The sequence below is a fragment of the Aphelocoma coerulescens genome, chromosome 10 (genome assembly GCF_041296385.1).
Source record: "Aphelocoma coerulescens isolate FSJ_1873_10779 chromosome 10, UR_Acoe_1.0, whole genome shotgun sequence".
NCBI classification, from domain to species: domain Eukaryota; kingdom Metazoa; phylum Chordata; class Aves; order Passeriformes; family Corvidae; genus Aphelocoma; species Aphelocoma coerulescens.
The window spans coordinates 2,603,663-2,630,212 of NC_091024.1; the positions used below are offsets into that span (position 1 = coordinate 2,603,663).

Here is a 26,550-nt window from a genome sequence, read left to right on the forward strand (position 1 = left end):
AGAAAAAGTTAGCCAAGAACTTACCCATTAACTATTGCTAAATGTAGCCTGTGCTGCACACCTGGATTACAACCTCAGTAACTTGAGCAACAAATCAGGGATATACTGCAAAAGTAGAAGTTTCCATTCTGATCCTGTAGGTTCTTGCCTGTTTTCTACCTCGTGAAAGCTGCATAGTACACAAAATGGCCAACTGGCAAGTTTAAAGGAGGAACCCAGTCATCTGCCAGTCTCCTTCTGTCCCCCAACTTCCACAGGCCCAAACAGTGTTAGACACACACCAAAACCTGGCACGTGCCACAGAACAAACACAGAGCAACACTGCAGTTAGGACTGGGTTCTGCTGGTGTTTCTGCAGCCTTGGCTGCAGCTTAAGTCACTGTGACATTGACACCAGCACCCCCTGTGAACACCTTTGAGGGCATAGAAAAGAAGCATTTACTACATAGAGTTGAGAATTTCCTGCACGTACGGATTTTAAAGCTGGGGGTACAGTTGGGCCTTTAATTAAATTCAACATATAAAGAACAATTTCACTTAGAGATTTATATTGGCAAGAATCCCAATCCCTGAAGTGGTTTCTCTACAGAAAAAGAAGAGGAGCAGAAGGAAGGAGAAGTTAGCAGAAGACTTTTGGTTTTTACAGAATACCAACGCTGCCCTTGAACGTATGGTGATGAAGTGTTACATAAACGTACGTGTGGTATGAGACCACTAGAGGGGAGTAAAGTAACTTAAAAGTGAATGTTTCCTCTACTCGGTTTTGCTGTACAAATTGCATTTGCACATGGTAATTAACAGCTATAGTAAAGCCAGAGTATTAAAGAATTGCATTTGCCTAACATTCTAAGCAAAGTTGATTAGATAATTACAGTATTTCTGTACCATTGTCCCCTCTCACTAGGCTGCAGGCTGACAGGGAACATTCATCATCTGGATGAAGCCAGAACACCAGGGATGGCATTCAGCCAGAACATTTGGCAATAGACATGGATTTCTTTACTCGTATTCAGATTTACAAAGAAGCAATGCTACATGATGGAAACAGACTCATTTCATCAAGTGTGAAAAAGGCAGTGGGCTCAAAAGCTTGCTTGGTAGGTAAGCATGTACAAGAAGGAAACGAAGAACCTTGGTTCTCACACAGATCGCTGCCCAAATCTACACAAGAGTGAAATATTTACCCAAGCAACAAGAACTGAGAGGAGCATGATTAACTTGGAAGTGTGAAGTATTCTGCATCAGAATGCTGGGTGAAATCTCACTACAGCTGCAAGTAATGTGCTCCTGTATCACTGCCAGGTTGCCATCGTCTCCATTGTAAGCCATCCACACTGTGGGAGACAGGACTGCACAGTGAATCTGCACAAAAGAGAAAAATAAATTTCAATGGGAAATCTTAGCAACTCCCACAGAACAAAGGGGAACACGAGAACAGAGTTCCAACAGCAGAAGAATAGCTTTGACAGCAAATTTTAAGGATGAATGACTGAAATATATATGTATGTGTGACTCTGTATCTCAATACTTCTGGGAAGTATACCCAGCTTGAGATTTTATGGGAAAAGGGACACAATACAGAAGTAAGTAGATCTTCAAAGTTAAGAGGAAAGTACCAACTACAAAGCAAAGTAAGAGGTAAGGGGCAAATGAGATCTGAAATTGCAAGGGTGTTACGTAGAGCCTGGGAATGCAAGCAGAGCTCTCCTTAGTTGCATATCCACAGGTTATACTTAGGGAACTTGAATTTAATCATAGCAGTCTTGAAAGGCTTTCACAATCTGATAGAATATTTTGCAAAGATTGTAGTCATTCTGCAGAACAACTGGCTGAACCAGACTGAGAACTATCAAAGCATAGTAGGACCAGGACTGCTGGGTCTAATTTTTTCCTATTTATCATTTGCTGTCCTATATTATACCTGCAAGATAGAGCAGCTAAAGAAAACATAGAGAACAAAAAGACAGCAAAGAAAAGAATACCACTGCATTCTGCTACTTTGGGGGTGTTGTTAAACAACGTTTAAGCTAAATAGTGCTGAACTGCAACATTACTAGAATAAAATTTGATCTGGCTCCTACAGCATAAACACAGTATCAAAAAAAGAACCATCTGAATCAAAAAGGTGTAAGAGCAGGTAATCAGTTCCTGAATAAGGCAGGTAAGTTCTTTCAGCTGTATAACTTAGTGGGTGAAAATACATGACAGGCTTGTTTTAAGAGCTTCATTTAGTGACTCTATTACAATCTTGGCTAAACGATCCAAGTCCAAGCACATGTATTGCAACATTCCATCCCCCCTTCTGACTGGGGATGGCTGTCCAATTTCAGGAGCTGCCACCCCCCATGCTACTCTGTTATTGCTTCATTCTTTCCTACTGACATTGGAAGGAGGAGGTCTGAGGAACACTTTTTACTAGGAGCTGTTGATTCTTGGGCTAAGGATCATCTTGCACCTTAAACTTTACTCACCAGGGAATGATTGCTGCTGTTTGGATGTAGATCTTCCCTCCAGGCCTCTACAGCTGATTTTCATTAAGGAAAACTTAAAATCTCCTTGGCAGCTCTGGAGTTCTCTGGAGTTGTCACTGCAAGAAGACACACAGTAAACATTAGGTGAGCAAGGATTTAACTGCATCTTTACCTACCTTCACATTCTCACATACATTGCAGTTTTGGTCACTGAGGTTGCCTGATAGAACACAACTGAAACAGCAAGACAAAAGCAGTCACTCATGTGGAAGGTCCCTCCTATCAGTGTGGCCCCAGCTTCTAAATTAAATATGTAGGATCAGTAAATACTTCGTTCTGCATTGAAACAACTGAGCTTTTAAACACAGGGAATTTGTTAAAAGCTGTGGAAATTGACAGTAAGAGCACACAACACTGAACAATGTAACAGAAATAAAATACATTGCAAAAAAGTTACATTTTAGAATTTTAAAAGCAGTTTGCACATTGTTGCTAAGTGTGGCATTTGGGGGAACAACTACAGAGAGGCTCTTGAACCCACCTCAGATGGAATATTTGGAAAAGTTCCATGTGGTCCAAACTGTCCGAATGGTCAGGGATGTCCTACAGGAGAGCTGGACATTTACTTTTACAGATCCAGCCTTCACCTGGGAAGGCTTCTGAACTTGCCCAAGGATTGAATTCATCTGATGTATTGGCTCAAACTCTTATAAAAGTACCTCTTACACAGGACTAAATGTGCTTGTTTTTTACCTTGTGGAATTTGGGAAAATGTTTAAGCTAACCAGAAACAGCCACTCATCACTGGAAAAAAAAAAAAAAAAAAAGGAAAAAAGCCTCCACTTGGGGCTTAGAGGACAACTAGTAAAAAGTTTCCTTTGCAGACAAGGCCACAGCTATTTCCTCAGCTAAGAGCTCGGAATTTGGCCCTTGAACTTAACCACGGCCCGTGTTTGTTTAGGCACCAGCGGTCTCTCATGGCCTCAGTTTGCTCCCACTGACGATGACAAACCCCACCTCACTAGAGAGGAAGTGGGGTTGGATTTATGGGCACATGAAAGGCCACCAAGAAATTCAGAAGTCTCTCGTTAGAGCGCCTGTGAGAGTCTCAAGTCACAAGCCAGGCCTGCGTACCAAGAGCTGTAATGCATTCTGCCTGGCCAGTTGGCCTGGAATATAAACAAGCAGGACATTTTTATAAAGGAAGTTAAACACATTTGTCTTCAGATTCTGCACTATTTTCCTCTTAAAAGATTCTCCAACTGAACTCTGATGTTCAACTCCAAAAAAACAAATAACCTTACAGCAGTTAAATGTTACATATGAAAGGCACACAGAACATCTTTGAAAGAACAGACTTTTTTCTTCTCCTGGTATCACAGAACAATAGCAAGCAAAGCCTTTTTGCTTAGAACTCCCATATTACTGCAGCTGTGAACTGCTGGCCCATTACTATGAATTGCAACAAGTGTGATTTAATCACCCCTGTGTAAGCCAGCAGCAAAATGCTCTGCTCGTCACAGGATCACTGGAAAAGAAATGCTATCCCAAGGAAAGAAAAAGGTCTAGGAGAAGAGATACATTTTGCAATTCTCTTTAAAATGCAAGCAGGCCTTTAAAGTAGGAGATTTCTAAGCATCAGGAGGGCAAATTACTACATCTTCAGTTTACCCTGATAACCTGTACTATTTAAGAAACACCTACAGAACATGGTCATTCTAATTGATACCTTATACCCAGTATGAGCTATTTTTCACTGTATCAAAGGGAAGAATAATTGAAATGTGATTTGTTATGATAATTTAATGAAAAAATGCAAGCATATTTGCTTTTGTTGTGGGAACACAAACAGAGGCTTACAAGAGGTCCTTCAAAATGGAAAAGTCAATTAAAAGACTAACTTCAAACAAATCCCAAAACATCTCTCATTACCCTCTGAAGGAATTTTGATAGCCATTTAAAAAATGACCACAAGTTACAGTAGCTTGGTTTTAGATAAACACTGCACTGCAAGCTAAATTGAATATAAAAATAGATTCTATTTAATAAATTTGTATCTAGTGCACTATAAACATTTATGAAATTGTTATTACAAAGGTAAACAAAAGTCTGCAATAATATTTCAAGTAACTTGATAAAATCTGTTCACGTAACATGGATCACAAAACAGACACAGTAGAATAGATTTTCCTCAATCATCACACTTTTATTGAAACAACAACTTAATCTTTTCCTTCAAATGAGGACTGCTGGTATTGGTTCAAGTTACAAAGTAGGCTAATTAAAAACCACTATCTTGCTGATGAGACTGGGGATCCCACACCATTTTTCTCCAAGCATTTCTTGCAGCATTTTCCTGCATTTGAATCTGATGATGCATTGAGTTGTGGGACAGCTGAATTTGATTTGTCAGAGCTGAGGAATGAAGTATGCTCTGGGTTTGTTATCTGCTGGTCTCTACTGTAAACTTTTGTGCTGCTTTTTGTACTGAGAATCTTGCCACTGCCACTAGAAATGTCTCTCCAAGTAACATTTTCATCTGCAGGGGAAAGTGACCTGATGTGAGGAAACTCTTCACAGTACCCAGTCTGTGCTTGAACATTAGTATTGGCTTTTTGTTGAGGATACAAGAGAGGCATTTCACCACAATCCAGATGCAAGCTTCCATTCTCAGAACTCCATTCACTGCTGCTTCCTTCATCTCTTTCTGGAGTGTCTTTAAAATCAAATTCCTGAATTCGCTTAGACTTAGTTCTCCATTTTCCACATGATTGAATACATTTATCCTCTTTCAAGCCTGTTCTTCCATTCTTGCTCTTAAGCACGTGATGAGTTGGCCCAGAGCCGGTGTGGCCATTTGTAGCACTGAGTACTTGCATATTCTGTAGTGTTACCTGACCAGCAGATGGAGGAGCATCATCATTACTCACAGCATACAAAGGTCCTTTGTCTACATTTATAACAGGGCCGCATTTTTCTCTTCTTCCATCTTCACTTGGGTAACATTCTGGTAAAACACCTCTAGAAGCACCATCCAGATTTTTAGAATTATTCCTGTTCTGAATATCTGAAGTCACTGTTTTGTGAAGCACATGTTGAGTTTTGGTCTGTGTTGCATCAAACTGCTGTTTCAAGTCACGTGGAATACGCTTCTGGACAACTTTGTCAGTGGCTTTTTCAGCACTGCTTTCACTACACAATTTGCTTTCCATATGGTGTGTCCGAAGCACACAATCTCTTTTGGAGCGCTCGGCTCCAGGATCAGAATTTAAATGTAGAGCTAGGAGAGGAAGGAAAGAGATATAATTGAAGATAATACTGGAAGAGAAGCATTTCCATTACCACATGCATTAAAGCAGTATGATCAAGAAGAGAAGGATCACAGAATCCAGCACACCTGAGCGGGTAGCTTTGCGCTGGGGAATGTGCCGAAGAGGCGTTTCGAGTCCTTTAGCCATTGTAGCAAGTTTACTGGCAGCATCCATGATTTTCTTTTCAGCTCTATCAAGAATTGCAGAACATGGAGAAAAACAAAGAACAAGTTTAAGGGTAATTCAACTCTACATTTTACTTCAAGGCAATGTTACTGATAGATCTTACTGAAAGGACAGTGTGCCAGGCAGCTCAGCAGTGACCTGCTGCCAACCTGGCCTGGCAAGACTTCAGGCCAGGCACTGTCTGCTCCAAGGTGGACAAACACCAGACTAACATCTACACACTTCTTGCAAAGCCAACAGTCATTTCCAAACATACTTGAACTTACCCTTCATGTTTGCCATTATCAGTGAGCAGTTGTTGAAGGCATGTCAAGTAGTACTTGCGCATTTTCCGTGCTGTCTCTTGGCGCTCTCTTAAAACCTCCACTTTAATCATTTCAGCAGCTCGTTCCTTACTTTCACGGATATAACAAAGCATATCACCTACAAAACACACTTCATAAGTACCAGTTTTCCCCCAGAATGGGGAAAAAGCCAACACCACAAACTGGGATTGTCTAGCAGACCTGGAAGAAGTCAGCAAGGGCGTGGGTTTACCTGCCAACCATTCCACCAAATCCTTCCTCGTGCCAAGTATTGCCTACTGGATGAATGCCAGGGCAAACCAGAGCAGGTCAATAGGAAGCATCAGAAAGGAACTCCATCTGATTCTGTATCTCAAGCAGCAATAGAAAACACCAGGCACAGGGATTTGGGAGGAACTTTGGCTGGCAAAATATGGGTCTAGAAACATTTCTGTGACCACACAGCTGGAATTTGGGGACCTGCTGCACTCAGGTAAAACCTGGTGCTACACTTACTCCTTTCTCCTCAGCTGAAGGTTGCTGACTAAGACAGAAGGCAGGATACAGCACAAGAGGAAAGCAGAGTTTCTCTCAGAACAAGCTGCAGGCTAGGTAGGTTTTTTTCTGGAGAACAAGATCAGTTCTCAAAATACACTTTACCACTTTAAAAGACATAATTCAGTGCAACAAAGCAAGGACAGTAAAACAAGGCTTCACCCATCACAATTACACGTTGAATTTAGGGTGACAATTCCATTTCTCACAGTCACTCTAATAAGATGGAAAAATTTACTTCTCATGTGATTTGGTTGTCAGATTCCTGTCCAAGCTGGCTGAAGGAAGAAGCAACAAACTAATTTATTTTCCTCCAATAAATTTTTAGCTAAGACTTTAGTACTTACACTTAATCTTGCTCACAGCTTTAATGTAGTGAGCACGCATTTCTTCCAGACCTTTCACAGAGTCAGAGGATGCACAGGGCTTTGAGATGCCTCCCCTTGACAGTGACCTGAAATGCATACACATAACACTGCACAAAAAAGCAACTTATATCTTACCAAAATAAGAAATCATCTTGGTTAGTTTTTTAAATACCTTGGTGGTGATCCCTGGTCTTTCAGTTTCGTCTTCATCTCAGAGTCTTCTGCAATTAGAGCTCTTAGAACCTCCTCATTTTCTATTAAAAAAAGATGAACCATAATCCAACTGCATTTCTCTAAATTCAAGTTCAAGAGATGTTTATGTAATAACTGCTGCCTCTGGTCCAAGAGCTCAATGTCCCAAAGCATCATCAGCTGCAGTATAGCTGTTGCAGTAACAAGCAGATAGGAATCGATCCCAACACACTTCAATGAAGTCTGAATACAAAAGTCATCTCATAGCAGTAATTAAATAAGCTTAAAGCCTGCATATGCCACTACTAACACTAAACCGAGACATCAAGTGTCCTTGTAGAGAAAGGACAGGATAAAAAAATAACAAGGGTTGCTTTGACAAACTTTGAAAAAGAATTACTAATTTTTGGGTTAGCAATTGTGCCTTTGAGGTAGAAAGATACAAGACAAAACTTGGTTGGTTTTGTTGGTTTGTTGTGGTGAGAGGTTTTCTTGTTTGTTTTGAGGTTAATAACCAAAACCCCAGTATCCACTGAAAACTAAAAGATGCAACAGATGAGGGAATCAAAGTTGTCTTTAGGTAACTAACAATCCTAAGCTTGGATTTGCTCTGACTTAGCTTCATGTTCCTTCACAGCAAGCTGAAGATGTTTGTGGGCCATCTCTAGCTCTCGTTTCAAGTCCTGGCACACAGCCTCTTTATTCAAGCTCCTGACAGCAGTGTTTGCAGCACAAATCTTCCTGAGACCCAAGGTTCCTTTTTGTACATTTCTGACATCAACATGGGACCAAAAAAAAAAGAATCAAGCCCAACCTATTTTCAGTGCTCTACTTAGTCCTCCTCTCACTGGAAAGCATATAACATTTTAGCCCAATTAAACTAATCACAAGAGGCTGGTACCCTGCTCCAGAAGGTCAGCAGCATCTATCAACTCATACAGCCCTCACAGCCTCAATGTACTTCCATAAGCGATGATCTGAGTTCTTCAGTCAGCAAAAAGACTTGCAGGTTAAATGCTTTTAAAATATTTTTAGTATTTAAAAAAAAAAAACAAAAAAAAAAAAACAACCAGCCAAGCAGGGTCTTTTGAAGTCAGCTGAAGGAAACTGTCCCAGCTGGAAAGCCTCACACACGGCTGAGTCTGGTTAAGGGATACACAAAGACTGGGCTCCTTCCAGGGGAGTGAGGGCTGCTCCCCACAGCCAGGCCAGGGCGCTCTAGAGACAGGAGCACTGCAGTGCTGGTATTGTTCTGTGCTAATAGACCGTTTGTTAAGTTGGTGTTGAAGGAATTCAAGCCACACTACAGGCACAGAGCCAAACACTCTCTTGGGCTTTGCTGCTTTATGTTCCTCAGTTGTGTAAGAACTCAAACTAAACAGAAAGCCTCAGGGACATCTGTCCCTCCCATGAAGTTTTTCCCATCTATACTGTCTCCAGTTTTGCCATAGTACACATGACAGCTTTGGGAAGAGCTACAATGCTAAAGTACATACTGGGCACAGGGAGTGGGGGGAAAGGGAAGAAGGGGAAAAACAAAGGAAGAGAAAACACCACCCAGGGATTCACACTTTTTCAACTACATTCTTGACCAAAAGAACCAGAGAAAACTACCATGCCAGGTCAAGCAAGTTCTTGACACAATAGCATCTTTTACATGAACGCAGAATTCCTTGCCTTGTGTAATGCCAAGGGCAAGTAGTATAATTCAATCTTCGAAGCTCCAATTTAGTATTGCCCATTTACAAGACATAGTTCAGACCATGCCCTGCATATCATGGTCAACACTGCCTAGCATATGAACTGTTATATACTCCAAAGGTTTCAGTGCTAACAACCCCCACAGAATACACGCACCTCAAGCAGCTGAGACAGCTATTTCTTTCCTCCTGAATAATGGCTTTAAAAAGCAGAAAGCTACTAGCATTTGATAAAATGAAACCTCAAAGCCTAGCATTAAATCAGTAAACTGGAGACCAGTACCATTTGTTGCACTTTGTGACTTTAACTTGGCTTATGCAATATTAAACAACCTTACAGTCAGAAGAACTGTATCTTCCTCTATCACCCAAATATTCACTAATTAACTAACTTTGCATTGGGGTCATCAATAGGACATTGGCTATTAAAGACTGCTACTAACAAGCTTAATTTGATGATATGCAATCTGCCAGATTAAGATCAAACCCAGTACCTTTGTCTGTTCCAGTTTCCTGCAAGGGTGTTTGTGTTCTCAGTCTCCTTTGTGCTTCTGCTTGGTGTTCAACACTGCACACAGGAGGTCTTGCCACATCCCCAGTGTCTCCTGCACCATGTTGTGGGTAAGAGCATGATTCTTTATTTGCATTACTCACTAGCTCTTCATATTTCTGCAATTGAAAAACACCTCCTGAAAACCCAACACAGAGCAAAAAAAGTGTTCCACAACCAACCCTGGCCACCAAGTAGCTTTAGTAACTTTAACACAGGTACTTTAAACCTGTAGTAGAACCACAGATTACAAGTCAAACAGAGAAGAAAACATCTATTCTATTATATAGAAACTTTAACTTAGCATAGATCATTGCAACAGCACTGCCTGAATATCTTGAGTATTACTTGGAAAAGTCAGTAGCCCTTAACATTGCAGAACTATACCCTGTCTCTGAATAGCTGAAGATAACTTGCTTTTTAAAGAGGGAAGACATTACTAGGAAATTAAAAAGACTTCACTAGGTAAGGTGGCTCAAGCCAACCAACGTTTTGAGGTTCAAAGGCATATTAAACAGTTTACCAAGAGGCATTTCATATCCACTGGAGAAGGTGCCTAAGGCAAGGGAAAAAAGCTCCTGATTCTCTTTACCATTGTGGATATGGCTTGTGACATGAAGACATTTAAGGCCCACTTGCTGAACAGAAATATATTGACACTAAAGAAATGGTAACATCCCATCTTCTCTTGAAAAACAAGACATTTTGTCTGTCCTATTCTTGGATAATTCCCCAGCGACTAAATGCTGGGTGGCAATGGCATTTCCGGTGGGATGCTCCCCATAGCAAAAAACTTATTAAAAGCATAAGCACTGCAAGAAGAGGAATCTGCTAAAACAACAGAAACAAAGGCTTTGGGACACGATTTGACTTAGCCTCAAACTCCTCTAGAAGAGGGTAGGACATCTTTCCTCATTTGGGCAGGCATACTGAAAAAGATTTCCTAGAGGCACAATAAAATAAGCAAGAATCTTATTCCCAAGACAGAACTGAGTAACTGACAAACTGATCTACTGCAGGCAAGTTGCAGAAAGGATTTACTGTTTTCATCATTATTTGTATAAAGAGGAGGGAAAAAAAGCATTACATGATCCACAATCACTATCCAATCACCACTACAAACTGGATTTTGCAGCTATGCAAAAATCTGAGGTGGGTTTTGTCATCACAGCCCATCTAAGAGATCACAAGGAGCCTTTAACAGGCTTCCAAACTTAATCAGTGGATTAATCTCCTTAATTTACAAATCTTTGCATAAATAACAGTCCTAACCTGACTTTCCCTTCTTTAAAGATTGAAGAAGTCATGGCTACATCCCTTCACTTTTCGCTTGCTAATAGTAGATTTAGCCTTCTTTTAGTGTTACAGTACTCTTATCAATGAACACAGATGTTGAATTTTATATTTCCCACAATTACACGGATATTTTGGAGAAAACAAACCTGACTTCCCAAATCCCTTTTCTGGCTGGCAGTTATAATTTTCAGAAATATTACCTCTTTCCATTCACGCTCTTTCTTTTCCAGAATTGTGCAAACTGTGGTCCTATAGGCCTTTTGTAAACAAGTCTTCAGTTTCTCTTTGCCTTGACTAGTTAATTGAACATGAGAGTCAAAAAACTTGTCCTTCCAAGAATGTTTACTATGTGTGCACTTGACTAGTTCTTCATGAATTTCACTCAACAAATACTCCAGCTCAACCAGAGTCTTCTCCTCATACCGATTAATTTCATCCTGCAGTCTCTTGGCTTCCTGAGCCTCCCATTCTCGCTGCTTTTGGTCTAGTAACATCTTTATTTCTGCCTCTTTCTGAATGGAGAGTTCATTCTTCTGCTTTGCCAGATCCTCCTTTGCTGTTGCAAGCACCTCTTTAATTCTGTTTCTATGATCATCTAAGAATGATCGGTAGTCTCTCTCATTTTGCTCTTGTATCTGCAGAATTTCTTCTTGCTTTTCTTTGTTCCACTGCACACGGGCTTTTGCTAGCTCTGCTTTGACAGCTGCAGGGATTTCCTCTTTCCTTAGCTCCAACTCCTTCCTCAGAGAAATTATCTTTTCTTCGAGTTCTTTCATTCTTGGTCCAGATCTCTCTGTACTTTCATACTCTCTCTTCCATTTCTCTTCAGCAGCTGAGAGGACCAGGGCTAACTGGCAAATGTACAACACAGTCATTATAAACATAGGTACACATTTACAGCTGCACAAAAGAACTCTGAGTCACCACAAATTATTGGAGATATTGTCAAGTTATTTAATAAAAATTAAACCTACACAGGCAAGAAACTGGGAGTGGACCAGAGTACACAAGAAACATCTTTCCTTCGTGATTCCCTGTGCCTATGTCTACATTCATCCCTCAGTAATACATGGGATCTGGAAGACATAACTGCTTATCAATACATATATAATAATATTTTGGGCTACCTGCTTTGCTGTAGTCTTTTGGTGTTCTTTTTCCCATTTTTCTTGTTCTATCTTTAGATTTAGTTTGTACTCTTGCAGCCACTTGGCATGAGCTTGGGTTAAAGGTGCATCTACCTTAAAACAGATAAAAATCCTACTTCAGTAGGTAGGTAGGTACACTGAATACATTTTTATAATTACTTTCATGTAACAGTGCAAGAACAGACTTCACTATGGATTGCCTGTGTTTACAGAAATTAAAAGAATCAGACCAGTAGCACTTGATGCATTTCTTGATGCAAAAATGATGTCAAAATGACAAGTACTAAATTTATTTTTAGCAAAATGGTATAAAATCTAAGTCAGTGTTTCTCAGTTCTGTTCAAAACTCCTGCAAAACTTGTTTAACAGTGTGAAAAACAAGCTACATGCTACAGTTCTTTCAGAATTTAAAAAAAAAAACCCTCTATTTCTAATATAGCAAATATCAACCACTAAGCTTAAGAGGAAGTTAGTGGAAGAGTCCACTTTTGGTTTTTTTAGGTGACTCCAGTTTCACAGACTCCAGGCAGACAGAACAATTATTTGTTACCTGGCTGGCAAGATTTTTACAGTATTTATTTTCCAGTTCTAATTCAAATTCTTTTAAGGCCTCTTCAGAGGCTGTATTTTCTTTCTGGATTTGCAGCCTCTGGTCTTCCACAGTCCCTTCTAACTCTTTAGTTGAAACATCCTCCACAACTGTTACTGGGTCAGTTTGGCAGCTGCAGTCATTACATTCAACTACAGTTCTTGTCATTCTTCCAGCCTACTTTGCCATTCTCTTTCTAATTGGGCAAAGACTTGTTCTTTATTCTATGGAAAAAAATATTTTTTAAGAAAATCTCCCCAGTGTCCAAATAAACAGATTTCACTGGTGTTTAGCAAATGAAACACTGTTCACACCAATGATATTCCTTAATAGAAGAACAGAACCATGCACAGAGAGAAGAGAGTTTGGTGACTCATCACAGCTTTCTTCTATGGGAGAGGATACACAAAGGAATTCTACATGGTACCTGAGTGAAACAACAGAAAGCAAAACTGCTAACTCAAGGATCAGGGTGGAAAACTCCAGCACATTACCAGCTGTGACTTTCACAGTATTCTGGTTCTCACTTTGCAAGATCTAGGTTTTGGGATTTTTTAAAAATCTGAAACATGTATAATACCCAATGACTTCTTCAGAGGCTTTTAAAATGACAGATCTTTAACAGCCACTTCCAATGGCACAATAACACCACAAAGTTCTGTTCCTGAAAATAAACAGCAAAAGAGCAAAAAAAAAAAAATTGAAATTCCTTGATCTAAGTTTCACACCTCTTTTTCTTCCTTTTCCCAGTGGGCTTTGGCTAATGCAACTTCCTCTTGAACCTGCTGTTCTTTTTCTTCCAGCCACTGCTTCTTTGCTGCTATCATGGACCTGGTGTGTTCCTCTTCAAGCTCAGTCTTCAGAAGTTTAAGGGAGACTTCTTTTTCTTCTAGAAGCTGTTTCTTGAGCTAGAGCAAAAATAAATAAATGAAGTATTCTCCAAGGCATAGCAACTGCTCTGGTACAAAAAGTGATGAGAATGCATGAGACACATGATTAACTCTCTAGAGCCTGTGCACTGATCTTACTGAGGACACCTAGACAAGAGATTCAAGTCTCAAAAAAAGGTGTTTTAAGATATTATATCAGAGGTTATTATAGGCTATTGCTGTAAAGTAAGTTTTCCTATCAAGCATCTTTACTCCCCTCATACTTTGAGCTGCACCTCTTTACTGTACTTTCTTACCCAGACAGTTGATCTACTTTAGTCACTGCACACTGATATCTTCAGAAAAGCGAAGTTTTTAATCAAATCAGTCTGAATTCATTACTACTTTAAAAAGCCACAGTATTTTTTAGGTCAGTTTTATAAAGGGAGAAGTAAACTTGTATCATCATTCAGGGTTTTTTGAAAATGTCTTATGAATTTGAAAGTCATACGGCTGACTCGGCATCGTCAGAAGTCAGAATTATGGAAAATCACTACATGAAAACAAACAGCTATTGGAAAGAGTTACTTCTACAATATTTTCAAGCCCAGGACATGACACCAGCTTAATTTAAAAACCAGTAAGTCATATGTAGGAACTTTCTGATAGAGCTGCATGTCTTTCAAGTATGTTCCACAAACATTTACAAAATTAAATACACTTGTTAATATTACATCTTGAAAACAGTATGAAATTATATAGTTTATAGGCATTTCCATTTGTACCTTCTCTTCCTTCAGCTGCTGCTCTTGTTGAAATTTCTGTCTTAAAGTGGTTTCCAAGGTGTCCTTCTCCTGACAAATTCCAATGTAACATTCCTTCACTGCAGTAATCTCTTTGTTCAGCTCCTCTATATTAGCCCTTCACAGGACAGATACTAATTATCAATTGGCCTTCATACTCACAGGACAGCAAGTCAGCTTTAAAATCAGTATAACTAGCAGTGAAGGTCATACAGGAAGCATGAAAGTTTCAGTAAAAATGGAAATAATGGTAAGTCTTACTTTAACTGCGAGATTGTCTCTTCAGAAGTTTGAACAAGCCGCTGCTTTTCCACAGAAAACCTCTCCATCAGCTCTTTCTCAAAATGTGCTTTGGTGTCCTCATGATGTTGCTGGTAAGTCCTCTCACACCTACAATTTCAAGAAAGGAAAAATAAGTACCTGGTTTCAACTACCTAGAACACTGACCTCTTCTTGTACCTGATAGCTGGAACAAGATAACGTGTGCAGGGTGAAAATCCACAAATTAAACTGAACAAAGTTAACAGACTTACCTGTCAATGGCTTCTTGCTTATCGTGATCAAAATCCTCAACCATCTTTCTCATCTGACAACAGAGGTCTTGGTTTAAGCTTTTCAGTTTTTCCTCATTTTCCTTCAGTTCTTCAATAGTTGAAGTATGGGCCTGGACAAACAAGGGTCAAGTAATATGTGGGTTGTAAGGACCTTTTCTAATCACAGGTTTTAGCACAGGGTGGGGGTTTTTTGTGTATTTTTTTTCCTGTAGTGGTAAGCAGCATCTCTGTCTTACCTCAACTTCCTGTAGCAAAGCTTCATTAGCCTTTTTGAGTCTCAGAACTTCTTCCTTTAGATTATCAGAAGCATCCTTCAAATTTTTGGCAGGCTAAAAATAAATAAAGATGATATCTTTCAAGATATAAATGATTTAGCAGTTGATGCTTTAAAAAGTTAGAGTTGTCAATAAAAATTGTACTCAAAAAAATAAAAGAACAGGAAATTATTGCAGTGCAAGAACCATATCACTGCTATTCTAGACGAGTTCTTAAAACTCAGTATCATGAAGGTTTGGAGAAGCACACACTCAATGCTGTGCTTGCAAGCTGAATGACAACAGTCATCCAACAGAGAGCACATTTTTCACATATGTTGTATTCCTATCCCACATGCATGGCACCATGTACAGATACTGCAAGTCTGATCCATTTAGAGAGGGAAGGCAATAACAGGCTGAAGAGAGATGCAGCATCAAGGAGATTCCTTGCTGATCTAATGGAGGCCCTCTGAAGGCAATCTATTAAATGCTCTGTTTGTATAAGCTAATGGTACTATCAGCTTTCTCAGAGAAATTACAAGGTTCTTTTGGCTAAAGAAAACCTACTTTTTCCAATGAAATTTATTTCTAACAAAAGCAAGGTGGCCACTAAGCACTCTCAAGCATATAAGTTATCATTTTAGAACTCACCTAATAATGCATATGCTGCCCAAGTTCTGCTATTCAGTTGTTTTCTTTTCAACCAAAGATACAAAACAGGAGTTGCTATGAATACTCAGCTATGCATAAATTTTTGACCTATTTTCATAAGAAGTTTAAATGCTGGTTTTGTTCACCAAAACCCAGGGATACTTGACTTTTAAAGAAGTGTAAAAGAACAAACCTCTGAATCTTTTGATGCTTTTTCTGCTTTCAACTGCTTGTATTCCTCTAGCGTCTTCTGGCAATCTTTAAGACTATTTTGCAATTGAGTAATCTGGTTTCTCTTCATTTTATTACTGCTCAATAAACGTTCCAGCTCAGCTTTTAATTCTACAATAATTTCATCTTTAGAGAGTTCTTTATCTATGTCTCTGTTCTGTATTGCACTATCAGAAAAGACATAACCAGTTCAGTATTTAAAAGACAAAACACATTTATCTGAAAGGCAGTGGTAACAAAGAGAAAAGCAACTAATGCTACAAGAAATACCAGGATGTCTAAGATGTAATAGTAAAAAGCACAAGCGGATATGAATATCAAAGCTTTTTCATCAAGTTGCAATTAATTTACAGAGAACTTGTTAATTCAGCTGTTTCCTCAAAAGATTCATTTTCACATGATGTGAAGTGTTTTGAACAACTCAACTGGTTGATGTAAAAGACAGCTTTAGCTTTAAGTAACTATGTGGAGTCTTTGAGGAAAAAAAAGCATCCGTGAATATAATTCATACAATTAAAGGAACAGCAATACAATCCCTATAAAATCTGAAGATTTATCAAGCAGCAATTAGGCAACCAATTTATGGTATTAGTGCAGTTTTTCTGTTTCTCAGATTACCTGGCAATACAAGGAGTATTTCAAGTATCTATCAAAAACCTGTATGTTGATCCAGTAGGACCCTCTTTTTACACATCACTTGCATAATTTCTTGAGGATTTAAAATTTTTCTTTCAACAAGAATTACTCAATACCTGCAGAATCTTGGCTTCTCCCCTGTGATTTTTTTAATTCCCAGATCTACATAGGAATCACCCAGGCTCATATGCCTCTCTCCACCTGCATCATTCAAAAATACCCCAAGCTTGGCAGCAGATTCATACAAAGCTATTTCTTCTTTCAGTTCCATTAATTCTTCCTGAAAGGAAGAGACAGAAAAAAAATTACACTGACCAGAGAGACTCCAAGCCAACATATCAAGCCCATGATAACTCTTCCAAAGAAAACAAATCCATGAAGCTCTTCGTCTAAATATAGCTATATTTAGCTGCATTTAGTTGAGTTGTCTGGCATTAACTTATTTCTATTTTAATTTTTGATACCTCTAGCAAAGCATATGGTAAAACTACAAATTAGTTAAAATATACAAGAAATATTTCCTATTGTTCTTATTACAGTTCATCTATAAAGTATTATTTCTTTTGCTCTTCTGCTTTCCTGCTGCCCTTGTATAGTAAAAAGGATGACAACAGAAAAGTACACACCTGGAAAAACAGCTGTTAGTCTAGTACTTAGTAGGATTCATAGTTTCCAAGATAACAGATTTAAATCTAATATATGAACTGAATTGGAAACAGACTTCCACTCATACTTTACAGAGGGCTTTCCAGCATCCCTTTTGCTGACAAAAGATAAACTTCATAACATGGTATCTCCTAATTAAGTTACAAGACTCCCAGCACACTGAATTTACACTCTTTTTTTTCCCCAAAAGCAGGTTGGACAGAAGTATGAGATCAGATTTCTGCCAATACAATTGCCCCACTGTGTTTTAATTGGTGGGGAGGGAGGAAGTCCAACATGCAACATTGGGAGATGAAGTAGCCAAAGATGATGTGCTTGTTTCCCCCCAAAATTTAAAGTGTTTCAACCACCAACCTCTTAGTTATAATGCCCACCCCCATCAAATGAAAACATTTTATTCAAGCATAAAATAGTCAATAAAATTAGTTAACCTGCAAAGCCTTGTTCATGTTGTTGCTTATCATCTGTGCAGACTGAGCTTGCTGCAACTGAAACCGTAACTGGTTTGTCTCCTGCATTGAGCCTATTGTAGGAAAGAAAAGGGAGAAAAGGAACAAGTCATAAATATAAGAAAGACTAACCTGAAGAAAGATCTGTGTTAAAAACGGCAGTGTTGATTCTGGCAATAGACATTACTGTTTTTATTTCCTTGAGCTCACCAACAGCTATTAAATACATTACTATCAAAAGACTTCAATGTGTAAAGGTAGGCAAAAGCCAAACACACAAACTGCAAATATTTCAGAATCTATTCCTATGATAGAGCTTTCCAAGATCAGCCTCCAGCTCCCAAAACAATTCTTCTCATTGAGATCTGAATTTAGAATGGCAATTCAAGTCAAGCACCTTAATACAAAACCTAAGTAGTTTGCTCCCAAACGCTGCTGCTCAGTATGAAACAAGGTTTACACAAATGCAGCACAAAGTACTTATGGAAACAGTTTAATCACTGTTGTTTGGGGCTTGGAGATGGTGTTTGCTTTTATTTTTATTTGGTTTTACATCTTAGTCTAGACTTAACTTTAAGTCTGGCTAATCCACTGCATAGGAAACAGTCTAGAACACAATTAGCTTGATGTTGATTCCACTCCCATAGAAACATTGATATGCAATTTCATACTTAGAAAAACTGAAGACATTTCTACAAGAAAGGTAAAAGTAATAGTAAAAGGCTGACCTGTTTGCAGTAAATTTGCACATTGCTTTTGGCTCTCTTCTAGGCTTCTTGTCAGTCGATTTATTATTTCAGTTTTTTCACATTTGGTTTCTTCCAGCAATTTTTCAAGTTGCTTAACATGCTCTCCTAGATTTTTGCAAAGCTCTTTCTAGGAAGATAATATTTTTACTCGTGTTACAAACATTTAACCATCTAGAACAGGTTCAGATACAGAAAAAGTCAATACATACCGGACAAAGGAGAAAAATAATCAGATACCTAGAGGGGTAGAGGACAGTTAAATCAATCACAGATCAAACACTATCCTTGGCTGACAAGTGACCTCTTACAGCATCAAAGTTCAGTTTTCACTGGGAGACAGTAGTTGTACTCATATATAAACATACATGGATGAGAATCATTTCATATTTCCTAGAGCAGTTTCCTTTCAGCACATCAGATTATCTCCTGTAATTAATCACATACACTTAGTCTACTGCAGAAAAATCAAGCCTTCACATTATACCAAGCCAGAGCTTAACTCAGTTTATTTTAAATGAGCTTAAGCCAAGCTAGCAAGTGCCAATACCCTGTAAAAGAGAAACTGTAGTTTCTTTTTCACAGGATACACAAAGTAGACATTTATATGGCCTTACTTAGTTACCTACACAGACCTGGGAGGCCCAGTGCCTTGTATTTTGACTTCTCTATATTCTCTCAAAAACCAGGAGATCTCCCTCTTTAAATACCCCAAACATGCTACCATATATTTTACAGTAGAGACAAAGTTGTGTACGTTTTGTTGTGGTACTAACAGACAAAAATTTAGCAATGCATTTTGTTCAGAATCAAGCATTGGTTACCTTTCCAAAGATACAACCCATCTATTTTTATATGCTGAGACAAATAAAGAAAATTTTATTTTCTTTATGTGAAATAAAAGGACAATTTATTAAGACCTGCCTGGAATACATTGCTTGAATATTTCTCATAGTGTAATGAATTCTTATGACATATCAAGTAGAATAATTTCAGTAAGGTCTACAACCATGTGACACAATCTGTATCAACCTCCATCCTAAAGACAGCTTTTTCCTCCCTCTACTTTTAAATCCTTACTTCTAAAATAAAAGTCACTGTTCACTGGTTAGTCATCCTTCAGCATTTTGAGACCAAATCTTGGCAACAGATTGTTCAATAAAGAGTTTTTTTGGTTTTTCTCTTGCAAGAATATCACATTATTTCTTAATTAGTCCTTTTCTTTCCCAGAGTTATTTGCAGAACTCTTTCAAAAAAAGATTGTGCACAGAAGGAAAGCTCAGGAGAGCAACTAAGACAATGAATTCCTGCCTCCTCTGCATCCGCTGTGTACAAACTCACAATGTGAACTTGCAACTGCCTGGGGATGTTGATGAAAACACACCTCATAGGCCTCATAATGCTGAGACTTTCCTTTCCACTTTTTAGCAGCTTCCAGAAGGAGTTACTCAAATTGTAGGTCAAGAAATGCAGTGTGGGAAACATGGGGAGCTCTACAGTCTCCCCAGTACAGTACTCAGCATCCTAAAATAATTTCTCACCTGCTCTCGGAGTGCAGATTTTGTAGTATCAAGTTTCTGCTCTAATGACAGTACTTGCTGTTCATACTTCTGTTTGAGTGCAGAAATAATGGCCTCATGCTGTTCTCTGGCTCGCTGGAGGGCATCTGATCGCTGAAGCTCTAACAGCTGCTTTTGCATGCTTTCCATGGCCACCTCTGCCACTTTGGATTGCTTCAGTATCTGTAGGAACAGTATTAGAGAAGCTCCTAGTTACATATATTTTACTGTTGCTCCAGTATTCTGTACATCAGTTCAAATTGTTTTGTGCAAGAGGTGCCAAAAGTCCTCAGATAATGCCTGTGTTTTAATAAAAACTATTTTCAACCAATGAATCCTATCCATCCATCAGGTATTTTGCAATGATCATGAGCAGCATTTCAACAGACTAGCACTTCTGTTTAATGCAAACACACCACACATTTAACTGTAGAGGTCTTCCACAATAAACAGTCTAAAAATACAGTACAGTACCTGCTCCTCATTGGTAGTAAGAGTCTGAATTTGAGTTTCAAGAGCCTTGATTTGACCCTCAAGATGCATTTCCCGTTCCTTTCCATTCTGATAGAGTTTCTGAGACTCATGAAGACTAAGAGCCAAACCATCCTTTTCATCTGAAGAGAGAGACATAATAGTGTGAGAACCATGGCCAGCCACCCAAGAACTTCATGCAACATAACTTTCAGTACCTGCTCTACAGAACCATTCACTCTGTCTCATACTGTGGACAACAGAAGACTGAACAAAACCATTCAGTCTCCATCCAGCAACCACTGTCTCCTCCTGGCAGCAGGGAGCACTCCAATATACTGTTTCCAGCTGGGTCCTGAAGGTACAAGCCCCACCCCGGCAGCAGGAGGACCTCACATCCTCCCTTACACTCTAAGTTTACTACTCTTTTTCGTCTGTTCCTATAAGAAAGGGGAAATTAAGACATACATCAGTCTCCACCACATATTTTATAATTTTTGAAAGAGATTTTCTATACATACAGTCTATGAAATGGCTTGTTAAACCAGAGAGCACAAAAAAATAGATTTTTTTTTTCATAGATGTCCACTTCTCCTACTGAGGTTTGGGTGTTTTGGTGCTGACTTTTCAATTTTTTAAATTTCCTGACTTTTAAAAGACTACTTTGGCAAACTTCTCACTTTTCCATACATTTGTGATGCCTCACTCATGGAGACTCTGGAAAACAACACTGGTCTTGAAAAACACAGTAAAAGTTAAGACAGTTATGCAGTCAGACACCAATCCAGAGATTTTGATTTACAACAATATTTGGAGGGAGAGGGTTAGGTGCATATAGTCCCAAATCAAGTTCATAAGTATGATAAATGCCTTCAAAGACACTTTCAAAACCAAAGTCTCAGATTTAAAAAGCTACTAGATATGAATAAAATCTAAGAATTAGCACAAAACATTTTACCTTTGACCATTGAAAGCTGATGATTCAAATACCTAATCTGCTGTGCACTCTTTTCTAGCTTTTCATTAAGTTCTTCCAGTTGTCTTTCCCTTGCTTTATTTAGAACTTGAAGTTGAAGAATCTGCATATTTTCTGAAGAATCTGCCAAATTTCAAATAGCATACAGACAAGTCAGCACAGACACAAAGAAAGTCATCACTGTAATTCCTGCTCCAAGATACTTCTTTTTTTATAGTGCTAAGTTCGCTGCTGATGCACAAAATCTTGGTTTTTAATCCACATTTGATTCACATCACACAAATTGCTCTGGCAGCAATGGCTGAAGGATTGTGGGAACTACCAACACAATTCCAACCTAACAGCAAGCCCAGATAAAATTTGACATGCTGTGAACTCACAGACTTGTGGTCACTACAGATTTACAAGATGTCTAATGAAGTAGTTCTGTCATTTGAAGTGTACCCGACAGAAAAGCCCAACGTGGCATCACTCAGAGTACACCTTCTAAGGTACAGTGAGTTGTTACTTTCCAATATTATGGAAAGAGACAAAGTGCCAACAAGATCTGACATCAAGCCATCAGAAATAATTTTTCAGTCTCATCAGTCAAAACTATGTTTTTAATAGCCTGAAACTCATATACCCTGATCAAAACGAGGTAACTTCTAGATATAAAAGATTATATACATCAACATACTTTTAGTTGTCCTCTTAGTGAAAAACTACTGAAGTCAACATGTTTTCTATCACTGATTTCCAGTGAATTCTTTACACAAGTTTATTTCATGTCTAAGCAGCAAACACTTACTTTCATCATTGCCCAAGAATTCATGTTGCAAATCTTCAAACACTTCATTTCTTCTGTTTCCTTCTTGAATTCCTGGAATATTTTGATGAATGCCATTTTGGTATGGTTTATAAGTCACTTTGTAAGATTCTGGGGATTGGCCATTGACAACATCAGATGCAACAAACTGCTGCTGTGACAATACATACATAAGAGGAAATAAATTAAAACCACAACTGTAGTCTTGCTCAGTGAAAATATTTTTCATTTTACAGGTTGACATTAAGAAGAGTTCTAGCAGCTCTTCATTTTCAGGCTCCAATCCAGCACACCATTGAAGCATGATAGAATTTTTCATGAAAGCTTCCACCTTAGAAGAGCAGTGAAGTGTTAACTTCAATAGAGTTAAGCACATGCTTAAGTGAATCACATTCATTCTACCTCATGGAATTCTAGCAAGGCAACAAAAGAAAGAAAAAAAAAATCATAACATAAACATATGAAAATCCAATTACTCACATTTCATTTTTTTAAACAGGCTACAGAAGCCTCCCATCACTGTTTGAACTGATTGTCAGAGACTGAAGGCATTCAGAAATATTACTACTAATACTTAAAGACCTGTGAAAATTTTCCAAGAGACAGAAAAACATGTCAGCTTCTGACATACCTTAAGATGTTCCTTCGGATCATCTGGAAAACTTATTATTTTATTTTGCTGATTGTTAAATTCTGGTTTATGGCCTTTTGTATAAGGCCTGAAGCTTTCGGGAAGATGATACACATTGTTCTCCTGGTAGCAACTTGGAGAGTTAAACCCATCTCTACCAAGATACACATCATCAGCATCATCTTGTCCATTCTGGCCACAGTAATCTTCTTTAACATCATATAAATGCTCCTTTTCGTCGTCATTATGTAGGCCATTCCAATTCTTCCCATGTTTTTCAACGAGATCAGTTTGCTGGTCACACAAGAATTGTTCAGGGTACAGATTTTGTCCTTGTTCATAGCCCTATGAATGGACACAAGGTTTAGAACTGCTCTCTCAAAACTCAGATTTCACCCCACCCTCCCTCCTTTTCTGAGGTTACCAGCCCTCACATTAGAAATACTTCAAATAAATACCAAAACCTGTCACCTACGTGTATTTCTCTAATGAATTTAAACAATATTTAGCATGTTATTATGAAGAAGCAGTAATTACATCCCTGCTCATACAAGCTTACATTTGGAGGATCACTTATCAATGGATGATCATTCCACCTTCCATCATGATTCCCAGGCTCATGTGACCTAGAGAGACACAAGCAGCTTAACTACATACTAATCATTCCAGGGAAAAAACAAACCATCATTTCTTAAATTAAGGCACATCTAGTTTACTGCAAATTGCATTCCAGCTCCCCTGTCACCTGGATTGCTTTTACACACCTCATCAACTGAGGCTTTACTCTGTTCTTGAAAGCACAACATAAATAATGAAAAAAAATGGTGCCAAATGCCTTACTGCTCCTCAGTCTCCTGAATGCTACAGTCTGAATAACTGGAAAGCTGGTCTCCACTGTCCTCCAGCATATCATGGGGAAGGTCTGTCAACAGTTGTTGCAACTGAAACACAACAAACAACATACATTATTTGCTCTTCAGAAGAATTAATACAAGTTCAGCCCAAAATCACTTGGCAAAGTAGGCCACTTGCACAAAATCCTGATTTTCTTCCTTCAGGGAAGAATTCACAACACTGAAATTCACATAGAGATTTATACCACAGAATGCTTACTAGACTAGAGTACCAACCAAAGGGTTTTTCTGCCAAACTCTTGTTAAGAAAAGAGCTGCACCAGAACAAGGTAAGGGAAATGCCACCTGGTAGATATGTCCCAGGACAGACTAATTTCAAAGAATGATCTGCAAACTAATCATACCAAGGTTTTTCCTCTCTAAATTCCAGCCAAGAGAGGTAGTGGACATTCAAAACATGCTCTTTCTGAGAAAACTGGATGGAAATCCAGATAAGAACCTGCCAGTCAGTGTCACGACGTTCAAGAAGTCATCACTGCAATGATTAGTGGTCTGCTCTGGACCAAGCAGCTGGACACAAACAGAGAAAAATACCACCACAACTAAAACACACCTGAACTTTATTTCTTATGCTTTTCAAAAGTGGCACAGTCTGCACCCTCTTTTGCTCTTACCAGACTACATAAACCTTCTTTTTTTTTTTTTTTTAAGCACTTAAAAGATAGGAAGAAGCTAAATTCACAAGACTTCAGATGAAGTTATTTAATTCTTTTTCACCTCTTGTTCTCTTGCATAATCTTCTTGGTCATAGTCTTCATCTTCATGTTGAGTTTGTAGAGCTCCACTATCAAAGTCAAGAGACATTGTTTTCTAATATTGATTTTGTGTATCCAGCAAAACCTACCACAGGACAGGAAAACATCACATGTGAGTAAAATACAAAAGGAATCAAAAAGCACCATCCTCATCATACTTAGCCAACCATACACAAAAATACAATTTTTTAAACAGTCATTGCACATTTCTTACTTCTCATATATCCAAGCCTACTCACTTCCAAGAAATTAGCATTTAAAACAATTATTTGGGTTTTTCATAGGCTGACACTATATAATTTCTGAAGTTCACTTACAACCAGACATTATTTTCTGCAAGTTCCAATACTGTACAGTATACACAAGATGTGATACATAATGACAGTTATGCCCACTTTTACATCTTGCTTCGTAGTCTTCTAGAGAATAACTATATTTTGTATTAAAGACTGAACGTATGCTGGTTTTGTGCACTTGGATAACGGCTCCAAAAAGGAAAAATAGGACAAGTATCACGGAAATATGAAGAGTATCATGTGAGTTCCAGATTTCACTGCTTAATGAAAAGACTCTGAGTCTCAAGGGCTTGTCTACACTGAGCAGTGAGTTTGAGTTCACAGTAAGCTACTGTGTGTAAGTGCTGGTCTACGTTGGTTACAAGCTAAGTTACTCCCTGATAGATACTCGTTTGAGCACACAGGTGTAGCACATGCTGAAGTCCTCACTTGGTATAATGTAACATTACAAGAGCATTATTTCCAACTTAAAAGTCACTTCATAACGTTTGAAGGACTTCTTGCCCACTGTTGTTCAAGGAAACCCTCCGACAGAGCTGGCAGAGGCCTCACAAGGCAGCTACCGTCTCTGCGCGGGTAATCCCCGCCATCCCCTCACGGCAGGCTGAGGCAGCACCTTCCCCAGACCGCATCAGCTGTACACGACCACCGGCCCTGTCCCCTTTTCTTAGAGCCCTTCCCAGCCCCGGGAGCAGTGGCAGCCGGACGAGAGGGCACAGCCGCCAGAGCCGCGATCAGCCCCGGAGAGCCGGACCCGGACGGGCCGGGGGCAGCCCCAGGGACGCGGGGCGACCACGGCGGCCGCCAGTTCAGGCCCCTGAAGGCGGCGGCGCGGGCGATGCTGCCGTTATTCGCTGCACCTCCCGCGGGGCCTCCAGCGCCACAGACGGCGGCAAAGCGCGACCCGAGCAGCGAAACCCACCTGAGCCACCGGGGCCACCCGCCCTCCACAGCCACCAGCGGGGCGAGCCCGCCGCTCTTCCGCATCGCACCCGGCCCGCGCCCGCCGCGCTGATTGACAGCCACGAGCGCCAATCGGCGGCCAGAAGCGCCCTCAGCCGCGCTGACTGACAGCCCCGAACACCAACCGGCAACAGAGCCCGCCCAGCCGCGCGGAAGGGTGGGCGAGCAGGCCCGCCCCCGCTGATTGTTTGAAAGCAGGCGCGCATGTTCGCGGGAACGCGTCTGGCGAGCTGATTGGCCAAGCAGACGGCCAATGGAAGTGCGAGTTTTGTGAGGGGCGGGGCCTCCGCGGGCGGGCAGCGGCGCCATCTCGCAGCGGGACGTGGCGGTTGCCTGGCAACGCGCGGCCGCGGGGTGACGTCATGTGCCCGCGAGCTGCGCCTCACGACAAAGTCACGATAGCGCTGAGGGGATGCGCGGGCATCTCTCCCGTCCGAGCACCTTCCCCAGGCAGCCTTCCCTCGGGTGCCCGGGCACCCGCTCTGTTCCGAGAGCTCATTCTCTTTAAAAAATTGAGACCTCCTCAGAAGGCGCAGGTTTATTGCCGGAGTCGCGGGCAGGGAGCCGTTCTGACGGAGAGTTGGTTCCGTTTGTAACAGCCCCAGCTGGCGCCTCGCCCTCAGGCCGGACGAGGGAAAGGACCCCGCGGCGGAGACGTTTGGGTC

The 26,550-nt window shown here is 39.9% G+C and overlaps 1 protein-coding gene across 3 annotated transcripts; it reads right to left on the reverse strand.

The window, feature by feature from the left end:
• Positions 1 to 4,557: 4,557 nt before the first annotated feature.
• Positions 4,558 to 25,916, reverse strand: CEP152 (centrosomal protein 152). Of its 3 annotated transcripts, none has more exons than XM_069025720.1 (26): positions 25,845 to 25,916; positions 24,589 to 24,711; positions 23,798 to 23,898; positions 23,517 to 23,583; positions 22,958 to 23,302; positions 22,309 to 22,477; positions 21,501 to 21,641; positions 20,546 to 20,685; positions 20,054 to 20,254; positions 18,495 to 18,642; positions 17,749 to 17,840; positions 16,768 to 16,931; positions 15,978 to 16,182; positions 15,113 to 15,205; positions 14,856 to 14,986; positions 14,584 to 14,712; positions 14,305 to 14,440; positions 13,379 to 13,558; positions 12,041 to 12,154; positions 11,114 to 11,764; positions 9,562 to 9,736; positions 7,348 to 7,429; positions 7,155 to 7,261; positions 6,235 to 6,391; positions 5,869 to 5,972; positions 4,558 to 5,751 (listed from the first exon to the last, which is right to left on the reverse strand). In XM_069025720.1, exons 2-26 carry the CDS (start codon positions 24,673 to 24,675, stop codon positions 4,763 to 4,765), a joined length of 4,908 nt encoding a protein of 1,635 aa, XP_068881821.1. In that variant the 5' UTR covers positions 24,676 to 24,711; positions 25,845 to 25,916; the 3' UTR covers positions 4,558 to 4,762. The 3 variants fall into 3 exon arrangements, with proteins under 3 accessions (XP_068881821.1, XP_068881820.1, XP_068881822.1); XM_069025719.1 differs by having other exon boundaries at positions 22,309 to 22,480; XM_069025721.1 differs by lacking the exon at positions 12,041 to 12,154 and having other exon boundaries at positions 22,309 to 22,480.
• Between the last annotated feature and the right edge of the window lie 634 nt (positions 25,917 to 26,550).

Excerpts from the sequence above, each read along its gene's own strand:
- CEP152 (XM_069025719.1), bottom strand. The coding sequence starts at position 24,675 with ATGTCTCTTGACTTTGATAGTGGAGCTCTACAAACTCAACATGAAGAT. Across the intron at positions 16,932-17,748 it reads ACATGAACAAGGCTTTGCAG|GAAGAATTAATGGAACTGAA; the intron begins GTTAACTAATTT and ends TCTTCCTTTCAG. Across the intron at positions 16,183-16,767 it reads GAGAAGCCAAGATTCTGCAG|TGCAATACAGAACAGAGACA; the intron begins GTATTGAGTAAT and ends CTTTTCTGATAG.